The sequence below is a fragment of the Sinocyclocheilus rhinocerous genome, unplaced genomic scaffold, assembly GCF_001515625.1.
Source record: "Sinocyclocheilus rhinocerous isolate Xijiao unplaced genomic scaffold, SAMN03320098_v1.1 scaffold1406, whole genome shotgun sequence".
Lineage (NCBI taxonomy): Eukaryota > Metazoa > Chordata > Actinopteri > Cypriniformes > Cyprinidae > Sinocyclocheilus > Sinocyclocheilus rhinocerous.
Genome location: NW_015647095.1, coordinates 181,537 through 198,222, shown reverse-complemented (window position 1 = coordinate 198,222; position 16,686 = coordinate 181,537). Strand labels below are relative to the sequence as shown.

The 16,686-nt window shown below is 37.3% G+C and overlaps 1 protein-coding gene across 2 annotated transcripts; it reads left to right on the top strand.

Annotated features, from left to right (window-relative positions):
• Positions 1-5,991: 5,991 nt before the first annotated feature.
• Positions 5,992-15,285, top strand: LOC107708785 (T-box transcription factor TBX18-like). 2 transcript variants are annotated; one of them, XM_016513092.1, is made up of 8 exons: positions 5,992-6,403; positions 7,410-7,584; positions 8,197-8,292; positions 8,928-9,099; positions 9,569-9,736; positions 10,947-11,011; positions 12,324-12,418; positions 13,510-15,285. In XM_016513092.1, the coding sequence occupies exons 1-8, from the start codon at positions 6,175-6,177 to the stop codon at positions 14,169-14,171; spliced, it is 1,662 nt and encodes a 553-aa protein (XP_016368578.1). In that variant the 5' UTR covers positions 5,992-6,174; the 3' UTR covers positions 14,172-15,285. The 2 variants fall into 2 exon arrangements, with proteins under 2 accessions (XP_016368578.1, XP_016368577.1); XM_016513091.1 differs by having other exon boundaries at positions 8,197-8,298.
• Positions 15,286-16,686: the final 1,401 nt, after the last annotated feature.

Sequence of the window (16,686 nt, the reverse complement as noted above, 5' to 3'; positions counted from 1 at the left end):
GTGTATATATATATATATATATATATATAGTCTATATGCTATGTCACATTTAGCACACCAACATGCAGAGAAAAACCCTTAGTCTAGTTTTATCCACCCTTCTATTTTCTCTCCACACACCCATAGAGAGTAAAAGAAGAATGAAAAAGTGAAAGAAATATAAACATGTTCCTTTTCCATATCCTCACATTTTATTAATTAAAACTTCTCTGTTGAGTTCCTCTTTAACGTGTAGTGGGCGAACCTACTGTTGTTTTATACATGGGGTGTAATATAGAGAGAAGAAAGATGTTTTATTTCTCTTGTCATGTGTTAATCTTTAGGTTACTCACTTGTCATGTGTTTCTTTCTTTCTTTGGCACACACTCGCACCATATTGTCACAATCTGTGATGGCGAGGAACGATGGAGAAGAGGAATAAACGAAACAGTCTTTCATCCAAGAAACAGGGGATGATTGGGGAAACACAGGTGTATGGGATGACTAATCAAACTAATTAACAAAACGAGGACAGGAACATGACCAAATAAGGGAACAGAAACAGGGGCAAAACATGACACAGACAGTCCATGATCCTGACACATATAACATATACATTATACTTTTTACTGTTCTTCAACGTTTAATTAATGTTTAAATAAATCCATCAAGTTTTTATGACAGTCACCATTTAAATGTTTATATTTTAAAAAAAACCCGAATTGAAGTAGAAATATTATTATGTAATTGTAACTTTATTATTTTAAAAACTTAGTGTTTTTTTTAGTGTCATCTAGTTTTATCCACCCTTCTATTTTCTCTCCACACACCCATAGAGAGTAAAAGAAGAATGAAAAAGTGAAAGAAATATAAACATGTTCCTTTTCCATATCCTCACATTTTATTAATTAAAACTTCTCTGTTGAGTTCCTCTTTAACGTGTAGTGGGCGAACCTACTGTTGTTTTATACATGGGGTGTAATATAGAGAGAAGAAAGATGTTTTATTTCTCTTGTCATGTGTTAATCTTTAGGTTACTCACTTGTCATGTGTTTCTTTCTTTCTTTGGCACACACTCAGATATAATGACTCACAATACAGTGCATCTCATACTCACCCACTTATTCACTTCAATACTCACTCTTCCAGTCTCCAAAGCCAATCATAAAAGAAGACTTTACAACATAAAATACAGTGGAGTTTAAAAGTCTGAGACTGCTATTGAAAATGTTTCTATTTTGCAGTTTTTTCCCACCGTCTCTTTTTTTTTTATTCAGAACTGATTTAGAATCAAAACTGACAGGCTGAATTTGAGATTATTGACAGGCTAAATTTATATGGCACAAATAATAAGAGTTATATTTTATCTCATAATTCAGTATTTTTAAGTGAGTCACTGTATCATTAACCATCAATATATATTCATTCAGAAAAGAAACAAGTGTCTGTCTTTATGAGTAATACATAACTGAATCATGTACTAAATCGATTTGTTTGTAATTTTTCATTACAAGTTATATTATCATACAAAGTGAAATATTAAAATTTAAAAATTCTTAGCATTTGCTGTATTTCTTTTTCATTTTAAGGCATTTAATGTTTATTTTACAATTTGGTATTGTTATAAATAAATATATGCAGTATTATTTTCTCAAAATCCTAAAACTTTCTCTTTATTTCCAGGATGATTAAATTAGATTCTGAATCCAAGATTTGGAAACTCACAGTATGTCAGTCTTTGGAATCAAGACCTGATCGCACACACACTCACTCACTTACTTGGAGTCAGATTCCTCAAAGTGTTTCATATGTGTGCTGTGTGTGAGAGCCCTTCTGATGACAACGTGAAGGAAGAGAAAACAAGTTTTTGTGTATACATAAGCACACGTGTGATCTCTCTCTTTCTTTCCTTACTCCCCAGTTCCCTCTCATCCTCTCCTCCATTCATAAAATATCAAACAGTCCAGGTTCCGGAATAGGGCTGCCCTGCGGCTGCCTGACAGTGCGGATATTTTCAGTAGGTCCTTGCGGTGTTTATGCAGGTGTCCAGGCAGGATGCCCGTGTGAATTCGGAGAGCACATCAGACGCTGTATAATTCTATTAGTCCTATACACAGATATTTATATTAAAACCATACTCAGCCAGGGGATACCACAGCGCTTAAGGAGCATGGGACACAATTACCCATCCTTAATATTAAATGAGAGTGTGTGTGAGTGTCTATGTGTTAATGAACTGTTAAGGAAAAACTGACGGACAAAACAAAAAAGCTGATGTATAGCTGGAGGGAGGAATGTGTGTACCAGTAATTCAGAACACTTTGGTATTAATTTGCTACAGTTTCTATCTAAATGCAAGCACTATACCATTACATTCAATTACCCGCTCTAAAATGTCTAAAATAAGACTGTGTGTGTGCATGAGGCACACAAAACACTTAATCTTTAAGATACTTAAGTATGTATAAGCTTCTAAAATACTAGGGGAACGGCCTCTCCCTTTTTAGTTTAATTACTACATTACCGAAGGAGCACTGCTTTGTATTTTTTCAGATCCGTCTGTATTACAGAAAAAATAGACAATAAGAATATGATAGGGTGCAAATAATTTCTAAATGGCAAAAAAAAAAAAAACTGTGACAATTTAAAAATTCTTAAAATAAGATAAAAAATAAAAAATAAACTTCCTTCAAGTCCAGTTAAGCCCATTCAGTATGTTCTAAGAAAGAGTATCTTTTGTCTTTTGCTCCTTACTCATTCCTCTCTCTTTTTTTCTTTTCCCCAGTCATTTCCTCTGAGCGGTTCACTCATTCATGATTTTATTGCTTTTGGATTTAAATCGTTCTCACTATCTTTTCTCAAGAGAGTAGAGTTCATAAAAAAAAAAAACACCTGCTTGCGCTCTACTCTTTTTTTCCCCTAACTTTTCATCTTCCCCCCCAATCTGACCTACGATCCCTTTCCCATTCTCTATTCAACACTTCCTCTTTCTCACTTCCTTTTTTCCTTGTTTCCTTATGAGAGGGAGTAGTTCTCTGGTACTTCATCCGTCCAGTGCTAATGTTGTCCCAAGAGTCCTGGAGACCCTCTGAGTGACGCTCACGCTCCCTGCTGTGGGTCTACGGAGTGAGAAACCATCACATCACCCTCTAGAGGCTAAAATGAGAACTACCATGATTTTCTCCAAACTCTACCAACATTTATCAATCCATCTCAAAAAATAGATGCCAATATAGACGCAACCGCACTCAATACACTGTCACCAACAAAACCAAAAGAGCCTAATGACTGGCAACAGAATTTACAGCTCTAACATATCAGCATTTTAAAACAAACCAAAAAGGTTTATATTCCTTAAAGAATGTTTGGTCTTTGGAATCAAACCACACAGACAAACATTAAAACATTAAGGTTTGCACAAAACACACATGAAATAATGACACATCTTCACAATTCCAGAGAGCCTGTTGATTACTTACATCAAACATCTTTGTTGCAATTTATTAATTAATCCTCCTAAAATATTGTTCAGATGAAAAGACACTACCAACATGAACAGATCACCAATCCAAAAGCATTTAGAATAAGAGTAGCTTGACTATACAACATTATTCAGTTGGTTTGTAAGTTTTAGATTGGTCTGTTAGTTGGTTTTAGAGGGGTTCCTGATCAGACTGGGAGACCATTTTAATCAAGGTAAGACCAGCAAACCAGATGTTTAAGGTTTTGTTTTTAACAGGGGCACCCTATCAAATAATTTAATATTAACTTGCCCCTTTAATTCTTACATGACTAAACTATTCCCCATGATTTTTCACTTTTTTGAGCGTCAAGGAAGGCCAACGATAGGCCATATTTCATGCCAGCTCAGCTTCCTTCACCTTAATAATTTTCTCACACAAACAAAGTTGACCTCTGTCCTCGTGTGTTTCGCTACACTCCCAAATGTGATGGGTCGTAACGCGCGGCGAGGAAATCCAATGTCGCTGGGGGTCCCTGTCCGCGCCGCCCCATAAAGACTGGCATAAATACGGTAAATACATCAGTGTATATGGTGCACGTTAAGAAATACCGCATTTTCACGTGGAGATTAACTTTACGAATGGGTTTGTGGGTCACGGATGGTTTGGCGTGTCGTTTCATTTGAGGCGGATTGAGGATGCTTCAGTGCCCTCAGACATTTAAACGCCGGTTACCGGTTCTTTTTCCTCATACGCGCCCTCATAACGGCTTACCTCTGGATTTGGCAGCAGTCGGTCGCGCCCGCCGCAATGGGGTCTCTCTCGCCTTTCTTTCAAAGGGATTTTTTTTTCTTAATAGTTTTTTCTTCCTCCCATATACCCGCGTTCCTCGCGCTGCCACTTCCGCTATAAAGCCCTTGGCTGGCTGCCACGCGGCCATTAGCACTAGCAAAATAACTGTTAACAATATGGTGCCCAGACACAGCAATTCCGACTCTAAAGTTTAACCAGCCGACATGGTTTGAGTCCAGTGATGCCAGAGGTTACAGAGCGAGGATTAGTAAACAAACGCATTTTACACTTGAGTGCAGTCTCATCTGTGCAATAAGTGCGCAGTTCATTTTTATTGGTGCTTCACACCTGAGAGACGAAATTGTTATTTTTTACTATTTAATATTGCGAAGACGTTTATGAAAAATATTCTGTTCAATGCAATTATAAATAAGCCTAAATTTAGTTGTGCAATGCCGAGGAAATTACACAGAAATGTGTTAATTGCGCGCTGCGGGATAGAGAAAAAGCGCACGCAGTGTTTCCTCTGCTTTATATCACAAGGTAGGTTATTATGAGCTGAAAAGGCCCATTATAGACACGTGTCATTCTATGAACTCATTTCACACATGCATTAAGGGTGTTTTAGCTCAATCAAAAACGAAAGTATGCCTGAAATGTTCAGTAAATATAATGGAAATTATATTCTGCATGATAAACACGCCTATACAAATTGGAGAACAATAAATAGTTTTTGTACATCAACTTTATCATTCTAAAAAGTTCAGAGCATTTAAATTATGTTGTATAGCCTACATATTCGGCAACAGCAATAAAATAATGATCAAATCAGCATAAAGGCGTACAAATTCAAAAGTTGCACTAGTTGCACATTAATTCATAATCAACATTCATATATTAAAAACCCAACTAATAAGATAGGTAATGGTTGAATAAGAGAATTCATTTCCTTAAGGTGATCACGTCTAAATTGATGATGATGATAATAATAGTAATAATAACGAGAATGAAGTTGGTGATAATGTACTGCCGTCATAATAAAGCCACATTAACAATATAGCCTAACTTGGTTCATAATTCGTTCATGAATGTAAAGAAAGACAACCATAACCCATTATCTAGAACGAAAATAATTGAATGGCAAAGTTAATAAAATTACTTTTATAATAATGCAATTTAATAACAATGTAATAGAAATGGTTTGTTTCAAAGTAAAGTGTTGAGGAACTTGAGGTTTTGTTCGAACATGTGTTGCCCAGCCTCATGCAACATTTAGATCAAAATGAATCTCGTTACCAGAATATCAGGTGCAGCGCTCCTACTGGTAAACAAAAATATTTTGGTAATATTAATAACCCAAAATGTTACAAAAAATTGGGCTACACAATGTTTTCTCGGTTTCTATTGTGTAAATCATTTAGGCTACGTGGTCAGCCAAGAACGAATGGAAGTATAGGAATTTAGTAAGGCTGAATACCGTGCAATTTATTCAGAATAAATCATTAGCCTCCATTAACTAAACTAAATGTGTATTTTTTTCCTAATTTTAACTAATAATAACAACAACAATAACATTAATATTATTGTTATATACGAAAGCCAGGCCGCTTTACCACATGTGGGCGGAGCGTTCTAAACGCTGCGCGCCTATTGGCAGAGACCACTGGTGATTGACGTGAGGCAGCCCCGCCCATCTTCTGCCCTGGTTATTGGCACTTTAACGAATCCCGTCCACTGCCTCGGTGTCTGTGCGCGTTGACAGACAGATGAGACTGTTTTAAATAGACTGTCGCTTCGTTTTCAGCGTCTTTGTCACATCGCCCGTGGTAATTAGCTACTGAAGCGGACTATTCTGACTCGAGGAATGCTAGATTAAGTGCTGTTGCGAATGCACTTCTCGTGAACTTCTTTCTCGGTCAATCTGTCTTCTTGGTTTGTTACCATGGCTGAGAAACGACGGTCCCCGTGTACTATGAGCCTCAAAGCGCACGCATTCTCAGTAGAAGCGCTTATTGGCACGGAAAAAAAAAGAAAGCTGGAGGAGGACAACGAGAACTGTTTTGAGGAGGTAAACGAAGTGTCGAACCTGACAGAAAGCCCGCAACCCCGGACTGGGAGAACTTGTCCAAGCAGCAGGAGTTGCGAGACAGACTGCGCAAGCGACGAATCCCGTAAGTAGCCTTATGGAGTTATGACTGAAAATAAAACGGTTAGAAATATAGTTAGGCTATGCGTGACACGTACGCGAAACAAACCAAAAATATTGCCTAATACAATTTTATATTTGTAATTCTCTCGGCTGAAAAGTAACACTGTACGAAGAAAATATACCCGATGTTATTCTGTGTTTCCTCTCGTATGTTATCCAGTATAGTTCTGCAAATTATAACTGGCTTCTAAATAAATACTAACCAATAATTAACATTAAAGAATAGAGTCTTTTAACTAACAAAATCTTGTAAAATCAATCCATAAATCAATAAATTTCAGAGGCATTTTTACCTGAGTTGTAATTTAGAGATGTAATGAAGTCAGGATGACAAAAAGACGAGAAATACAGTGTATAAATACAAAATAACACAGTTATGAGTCTCATAAATATAGGCACTAAGAGAGTGACTAATCTATTCTGTGTTTATGAGTTTGGCCACAATCATAAACACTCAAATTAACTTGCCTTCACAAAAGCCTACATAGGCCTACTCGCAAAAAAAAGAAAAAAGAAAGAAAGAAAAAAAGAAAAAAAGTTGTACAGCTGGAATAAAATGTATAAGTCGATTCACATTTTTGATGTCTCTTAGAATTTTTCTTAAAGTAAACTAATGCAGTTCTTGTAATTCGTCATAAATGCATTAGGCTACTTACATTTAATTCTTAATAATAATTCCATGACTGATTAGCCTATGGCGCCAAACAAAATAAATGACAAAAAAAAATTCAAGGTTATTTATAATTGCATTGTAATGTTTAACAGCATATAATATGACATATAAAACGTCTATAAATATATGCAATGGCTTCTGACCCAGAAAGAAAAAACGAGTCAGAAAACCATCGCAAATTCTTTTGCATGCCACTTCAAAACTCGTTACTGCAGCAATAGTTTAAATGAAAAGTTTTCTGCAGGCTGTTAAAATATACAATAATTAAGAGACTACTTTTTTCTGTCTTTCTCAGCGGAGTCTGAGGACGTGTTGTTGGATAGCCCACAACCTGCATCCCAAAGCTCGCAGGTCCTCGTGCAATCAGGCACGAGCTCCGGAGAGGAGATGCGCGTGGACCTGCAGGGCTCAGATTTATGGAAGCGATTCCACGAGATAGGAACTGAAATGATCATCACCAAAGCCGGCAGGTGCATCACACAAAACATGCTGCACAGTTTAACATAAAATCACCATATTCAATATTTGAAAATAATAATACAAAGACACTTTTTATATTCTTATTAAAATATAAGACCAATTTTTTAAAATTGAATTAGTCTGAATTAAATATCTAGTCTCTTTTGAAAAATGTTAGATGTAAATGTTACTTTCAGATAGGCCTACATGGAATTGAATACTGAATTTAACCGCAGGGATCAGGGCAAAAATGTCCCTAGAAATAGGCCTACCTAAATGTTTATAGTGTTACAGCGCTTATATTGGCATATTTTAGTACATTTTTACTTATTTAGACATGATTTTTTTTGCATTACTTACAGCTGTTTGTATTTGATGTTGATTTATGTGGAATTGTATTTATTCACTGACAATATATTTAAATTAATTGACAACTATAATAGTCTAATTAAATTAATTGAAATGTTTTTTGGGGAAAAAGGTAGGCTATTTGGCGTAAACGTAACGTGCTTTTTTTTTGTTATAAAAATTATCCCCAAAATAAAAACTGCGCTCTTAGTGTGGATTTTGCCCCAATGTGATGTATAATGAAAATACTAACATACAATGTAATTTTATCCCAGGCGAATGTTTCCCGCGATGAGAGTTAAGATTGCGGGACTGGATCCTCATCAACAGTATTATATCGCTATGGATATAGTTCCTGTCGACAACAAACGGTACAGGTGAGCAATTTACGAAACTTGTCTTCCCAAATGTTCGCTGCAGGGCAGCCTGTTGTAGGCTATTGTAGACAAACGATCAAAACAGTCTAAAATGCTCAAACATAATATTGAACATTTTGAACTAACCGTCTCCACAAATGGCACTCCGGGACTTTGTTGACATGTTCAGTTCGGCCTTTTGCGATGCCCTTTTGGGAGCTTGACTCAGCAGATTTTTCGAACAATGTTTTTGTAACCACAAACTTCTAAATTCAAAAAGTCTGCTAAATCAAAGTCCGCTAAAATAGAGTTGGCGTTTGGAAGTAACCATGGCAACAGTAAAGTGCTTTCAGTTCATTATCGGTCTACAAAATATCACTGCTGTCATTGTATTATTATTATTTACATAAAACACATAGGCTATATCACAGAAATCTGTTTTGTTTTAAAGATCTTTAAGATCGTAGATCTCTACTAGGGTCACAACAAGACATTTGGGTTGCGCTCAACGAAACTCAAAAACATTGCATTCAAAAAATTACTGACAGAAATTGCTTTGAAACGTCGAGCCGTGTATAATATTATATCAAATTCATATTATGTAAAATTCACAGTATGTGACACTGACTCTTCTTTTTTTCCATTCTAAGGTACGTGTACCACAGCTCGAAGTGGATGGTAGCGGGTAACGCCGACTCTCCTGTCCCTCCGCGCGTCTACATTCATCCTGATTCGCCTGCTTCCGGTGAGACGTGGATGCGCCAAGTTATAAGCTTCGACAAACTCAAAGTGACCAATAACGAGCTCGACGACCAAGGCCATGTGAGTGAATCTTTTGTTATTTATATCCAAGAGGAATTTATTGAATATAGATGTTTTTTTGTAAAGCTGAATAAAACGCACATTTCTTCTATGTTGGGCCCAAGAGGAAAACTGTAAACATGAAGGTTTGATGAATTAGTGAAGCAGAGCTTCAGAATTTCCTTCTGTGATCCTGAAATAAATTAAATGTTATAATTAGACAACTTTTTCATGCACCCCATACACACATGCTAGCCATTGTCGCCTGGTGTGCATTTTGTTTTGCTGTATTATTTTAAAGGCCTAAACATGTTGTAATGTGGAGGGTTGTAAACAAACTCAATTGAAAGCATCCCCAGGGCGAGGCAGTTAAAGGCCTGTTTGGCCTTTGAAAATGGAGGCATGTGTGTTTTTATTGAGGTAGAAAACTGCTTTGGTAATTCCTCCGTTTCCCACTCTAAACACGGATGCGCGATGTAATGTTTTCCAGATAATTCTGCATTCTATGCACAAGTACCAACCCCGTGTCCACGTCATCCTTAAGGAGTGCGGTGAAGAACTCTCACCCGTTAAGGCAGTTCCCACTGGGGATGGTGTCAAAGCATTTTCCTTCCCTGAAACTGTCTTCACGACGGTGACTGCATACCAAAACCAACAGGTAACTGATACCACATCATGCTATAACTGTCCGATGCACAATTTGATAACATAAATCATAAAAGCTGCTACTCCGGGTCACATCAGTTCTTGAAATGAAGAGGACATCGTAAGGCTCAGTGCCTTTTCTTTTTATTAGATTGCATTATTACGGCTTGATTTTTATAAAACAAATAAAGATGCAGGAAAGCCATGTCTGCCACAGCAAAAAAATACCTATATATTTTTAAATCCAAGCAAGCAAGGCAAAATATTAATGCACATTAGCTTAACACTGCTTTAGAAAGAAAAATGTAAAAAAAAAACAAAAAAACAAGCACAACAGAAGCAAGTATCAATAATTTCAACAATTTTATTATTTTGTTACAAGATAAACAAAACTAAATTGTAATTAGCCAAAAAACAGAAATCAACACAAAATCTGGACTCTATACTAGCCTGTATAATTTTGAAATAATTTGTTTTTGCCTTGGGTACAGTACTATCCTCATTATGCTGCTCATAGAAAATGTATAAAGCTATTCTATTGTGACAATAACAGTTTTTTTTATATTAAACCCAATTAAATTGCAAAACTCTCTTATTTAGATTACTCTGCTAGGAAAAATGACCTAATTTACAAGATGTTTAATTGAAATAATTATACAAATTGCCTAAAGGTGTTGGGAGTTGAAGGGCTCTTGTTCTCTGCATTCATAGATCAAAGCCTCTGAGACTGAAAGAATGAGCAGCACCCCATAAAGGGCAATTTATTTATAAAGGGCACAGTTACATAAGTGTTTATTCAGGCATATGTATCATCTTTCATGTGCCAACAGTTTAGAAGCAATGTATTGATCAATTGCAACACAGAAAAAAATAAGTACTTTAGAAATTGTATTTTTGGATATTTTTCATTGCAATTTAAGTTTGTTTTGATTTGCTAAAACGGATTAATTCCAGAGCATGTTTTAGATAAGTTAGAGCTCGAAATCTTATCATCATTTGCATGTTAACTGCCAAGTTTTAGAAATGATGTCATCCGTTTGTCTGAGCTTATAAAAACACAACACACATGCTCTCTCACACACACGTGCGGAAGCAAAAAGCTTATAAAATAAACCCACACACATTGCATTGTGGGATAAGGGTCACTGGTGCTAGGTCAGGGAATTTGACATTACAGGCTTTGGGTCAGTAAGGAGAATGTTTTGTGTGTGGATCTTTTACAGATAACAAGACTGAAGATCGACAGGAACCCATTTGCAAAAGGATTCAGAGACTCGGGAAGAAACAGGTAAATATAGTCAATTATATGTACAGATCTTTGTTAGATCAGTAACTAGACTAATACTGGAAAACTGAGGGAAAATGTTTCCCAAGGTTTTTAAATACATTTTTATTGATGTCAAAAATTGATCACAGCTGAGTCAAACCCATCTAACACAGAACAGATCATAGTCCTTCTAAATTTGGACAACGTGGAGTTTCTGATCTTTTCTGTAAGGCAGTACAGAAATGACACTTCATTACACTTATTTTTCTCTAGCTTTCTTTCAGGCAACAAAACGTTTTAGTTTTTTCGTTCAACTTCTCTTCTGACATCAGTATAAAGTTATTTCTATCAAACCATATTAAAGGATTATCAGATCATTTGTTTATTCAAAGGGAAAAGTCTTATTTCAGCCAAACTTAAAGATTCCAGCAAAGCCCAGACAAAATAAACATAAAAACAGCGTCACATTAAAAGCCATTACACAAAAATAAATGTATAAATGAAAATACACAGCACAATAAAAATAATCTCCATCTTCACATAAAACAAGAGAAATAATAAACGTGCAAACAGGAAATGGAGGCTGTGCAGAAAGAAGGCTTGTGCGACGCTGACTCGCAAGCTCAGTGGGGAAGTTAAACTCTGCTCATTAGTTTTAAACGAGAGCGTTTTTAACACCCCACAGAATCACACCAGACCACATACAACCACTATTCCTCCGTCCCTCTGCGAGGTCTCACAGAGCACTTAGACCGAGCCCCGTGGCTCAGTGTTACAGGAAAAGTTAAGCAGTTTGCTAAACAAACTCGGCCACTTGATAGCTCAAGTGGTGTGGCTGATAAAACTGGGGCCGAAACAAGTTGAGGCATCTTGTGTGAATTATCGCCTGAGTGGTACTGCGGAGGGGGTGGGGTAACGTCCACGCTAACAAGGCGCACCGAGCACCACCATTACTTCCAGAAAAAGCAAGAAAATACCCCCCTTGCTCTCCCTTTTTCTTTCTCTCTCCTCGTAAAGCTTTAACTGTGGCTTCCTGCACTCTATGTCTGATCCCACCGATAAAGCTATGTGAAAATAATTATAGCCTTGCCATCGCACACACTTTATGTTCTTCATTACCTGCTCTGCTTTACTGCTCAAATACACACTGATAAGGAAAGGGCCTTGCACTAAGTTGACTGGCAGGACTGAACACACCGTTGGAAAGTTAAGCCAGTTCCAGAACTTTTCTGCTAAGCTGACTGAAAGCTTTACTAAATTACTCTTGCCTTTGTATTTGTAAGCATATTGAGCGTTCTTATATATATTTAATCAGAATGCTTGTGTTTTGTAGGATGGGACTAGAGGCTCTGGTTGAGTCGTATGCATTCTGGCGGCCCTCACTGAGAACTCTGACATTTGAGGACATCCCTGGAATCACTAAACAAGGTACCATATGTATGTATGTATTTGTGTGTGTGTTTCCCTGATTTAATATATCATTGCACAATGGGTTTCTAAGTATTTGTTATGAATTAAGGTGCATCACATTCACCTGAGAAAATTCGCAAGCAAAAAGATCCGTTGTCTTTTCTCAGTAACAGAGATGTAAGAAACACTGCTCACAACAAGCAGGTTTTTGTTGCTCAATGTCAAAAATTCATGTGACCGATTTGAAACTGAGGGAAATTTGTGTGAGGAATTTTTTCGTTCTCATGCAAAACTTCTGATCTCACAGATTCCTACTGGAAATGCAAGTGAAAATTTTGCAGAGCAACGATAAATGTGACCGCATCTTTACATGAATTTCTTTGGAATAACTTGTACAAAAGAGTTGTGCATCCTCAGAGGGATAGTTAACCCTTTAACCTGACTTTTTGTGGAAGCTATATAAATTATGAAAGATTTTTCTTTTTTGGGTGAACTATTTCTGAAAGAATTTGAGAATGCCTTTTACATTCAAATTCAATTCCTGAAATAGGATGCAGAATTGCAATTTTAATGGATGCATGGAAGCAGAATTAAAGAATTCAAAGAAAATAATATAACAAAAATTTTCAATTTGAAATATGAAAATAAGCCAATTCTTTAAGTATAATTTTTTAAATTAGGAAATTGAAATAATAATTAAAAAAATGTAAGAATAAATTTGATTTTATGTTTACTATAGACCTTATGTATCTCCATCCTTTTTCAGCACTGCGCTTGTTGTCTTCTGTCTTCCGTTTGTATTTCCTCTGCGTGAAGGTATAAATCGAAGTTGTACGGATTTATGAATGAACCGCTCATTTTAAAATGACATTTGTTATGACATCTGGTTCGAACATTACAATGCATATGATAACTTTCATTAACTCTACAATAAGTAAATCCACTTCACCGGCTAGTTACTCTTCAGCATTGATGCTATAGAGCTACTGCAAAAACAGAAGTTCCAAGACAAAACTCTAAAAATGTTTCTCTGACGCAAAAGATCTATAGTTTATTTTTTATGTTTTATGTGTATGTGTTGTATTAATCACATGTATGGCTGCTCACAGGTGCAGCTGGCTCTCACGGTGTTGTTGGGTCTTCAGGACACACGCATCTGCTGTCCTCGTCTTCATGCTCTTCCCCTACATTCCACCTGGGTTCTGGGGCGGGGCCGGTGTGTGATTACTCCACCTGCAGTCGAACAAGCCACCCACTCCATCGCTACGCCCCTCCCCTCTCCGCAGACTCCTACAGTCGATTGGCCAGCCCAGCAGCAGATGCGTTTTCCACTACTCGGAGCTCCACGTATGTGAGCGGGACCGAAGGTGAAGCGTTCTCGTGCACACAGACTGGCCTGCCAATCCAGATCCACAGCATGCCAAGCACAACCTCCCAGCTGCAGTACCTAATGCCCAGCCACACCCATAATGCGTTTTCCACCAATCAGAGCACACAGGGATCCTATAACGGGTTCCGCCTGCACAGTCCGTATGGTCTGTATGGTTACAACTTCTCCACTTCTCCCCGCCTGGCCACCAGCCCTGAAAAGGCAGCAGCTACGCAAACATCATTCCTTGGCTGCTCCCCTAGCGGGACGCTGACGGACAGGCAGGTTCTATCCACTGTGGACAGTCTGCACATGCTCAGTAGTAGTCAACAGAATCTTTTTGACTCACGGACTTTGGGGCTGACCACCTCCACCTCCCAGGTAACAGCCCACATGGCTTGACCTGCACCCCAAAAACTTTGTCGGACTTCAAACTCAGCTAAGAATGTTTTCTTTGAGTATAATCTAGTTTTTGGAACTAGTCGATAGCACCACTTCTAATCTGTTGGAGGTTCATCACGCAAATCTGCAATATCATTTATGTTTTGTGTAAATGACAGCTGAAGATCACATTGAGGATATTTTTAATAGACTTTTTATCTTGAAAATCATTCTGATGAAGCGGCACAGACCATTATTGGACACCAGGGTACGAAAATGCCTGAAGAATCATGTGAGAAACCCAGAAAACACTTTACAGACACAGTTTCACGGCATAAAAGGACATCAACCATCGGATCTCATCAAGGTTCAGTGACACCCATGAACTGCTGGTAGAAGTGTAAGGAGTTTAACAGATGACTTTTGAGGCTGGACTCAGCGTCTTATAGACAATAAAACAGAGTTTGGCACTTAAAAGTGAGCAGACTGAAAAAAAGACAGGAAGTGATGTCACAAACAGTGACACAGTTTGCTAGGTGACAATCAGCAGGTAACTATGTCAAACGACTTACTTGTTTGTGCTGAGGTTTTCAGCACAGCCAATCAGCATCTATGGCAGGTAATGTGTTTTAAACTAAAACTGGACTAGGAAAAAGGAAACGTGGCCTAGTGTTTACAAATTCTCTCCAAGTCGAAGGGTTTTGGTTTGGATCAGCACTGCTGTCTGAGTCTTGGAACAGACAGGGCTGAATGAAATCTGATCCGAGATGATAATTCTCACACTTTATAAATACAACCATTGGCATTCTTCAGAAGGATTATAGTCCTGCCACGAGATACATGCTGATTCCAGGTCAGCTGTCTCGCTCTCAATCCAACGACTGAAAAGAATGTTTTTCCTTTGCAGACATGTTAGCTTTTGCTAATTTACTTACTAAATGTAATTTTTCACAAATATGGAGAATATGAATATTACTGATACTGTGTAAAGATTTCACTTGCACTTACGGCAATTTTAAATACTTGCTTTTTAATATTCAGACTTTTTTGCCAGAGTGGCCACGATAGACACTTCCTCCATGTATGACTCTTGTTGGCCTGAAAATTTGAAAACCCTTTGAGCCAAATAAAAATATATCCATATGCTAAAGGATAATCGTGGAGTGTGTGCCTGTGTGTTTCAGCATCAGATGCTTCTCTTGGGGTCAGGCAAAGGTTCTGAATGCCTAACAAATGAAAAATACCACCAGGGGCTCCAGGAGAGGTGCACACACACAAACAAAATGCATGCACACAAAGACATAAAATTTGAACCTGAAACCTTACAGTTTAAATAAAAAAGGGAACTTTTGTCACTGAAAGATCATACATGTCAATAAATTTTTTTTGTTTATGCAAAATGGTAAACAAGTGTGACATTACACACACCATCTTCATGTACTTGTAATGTGGTTAAGTTTCACTTTAAAATGTTATGGAGGAGGTTATGAATACTACTAACTTTCAACACCTAATATACTGTAAATATAAAAACAAATTAAGGGGAATTAAAACAGTATGAATTTTAGCTTATATTTTTAAACTAGGAATTGGTACTAGCAGTCTACTGTTGTAATACATGCTATTACTAGTAGGACAGGGTCAGTCTTCAGGACCGGAACCAGTGAGACACCTGTTATGAACTGAAGGTGATGGACAAACAGCATATGCAGAGCGAGAGAGAAGGTTGTTGGGTACTTTTTTATTTTAGAACAGAGGAATGGTTGGCTTGCTGTATCTCCCTAACAGGTGACAGCCCCCCTATGCTTGGCAAACCTTACATACACCCATATCCTTATGCACACACACTCAGACACCTCACATTACTGGCTCATTATCAGTAAACCTGAGGATATTAACACTCTCGAGGCCAGTAAAGAGCAGTTTATGTAAAATGCATGCTTAAATTGTAAGGTGTGTTTTTTAAATTGACTACATAATATACAAACAAACTCAAATTCACACACACACACACACACACACACAGTGTAGATATAAATAGATAGATATATACACATACATACAGAGAAGAATTATTTACATATACACACACACACACATAGATAATATAACTTTTTAATAATAGTAATAACCATTATCAGTCAACTTAAATGGGAGTAATAATTCAAATAGTTTATTTCTGCCCATAATGATTTTCATATCCAGCAATAAAGTGTAATTCAATTCAACTACAGATGCTTTTTAGATTGACTGGCTAGCATGCCTTGTGTACTGGTCAGCACTGTTCTGCCAGGGCTCTCTTTTCCTGTCAGTGTATTGGCATACGGGATCATCTTTCGGTCCCTCAGTGCCTGGCACTATCATCTCTCTACACGGCCAACACTGTGTTACATTTTCACACTCCTGAGTATGTCTCACAGACGTTAATTATGCACTTCTAGTGGATTTTTATTGATTGTGCAATCTATCTTTTGCACATTTACATCTGTTCAACATTCTAAGTACAGAGAGTTACCGAAAATTACATCAGAGCTTA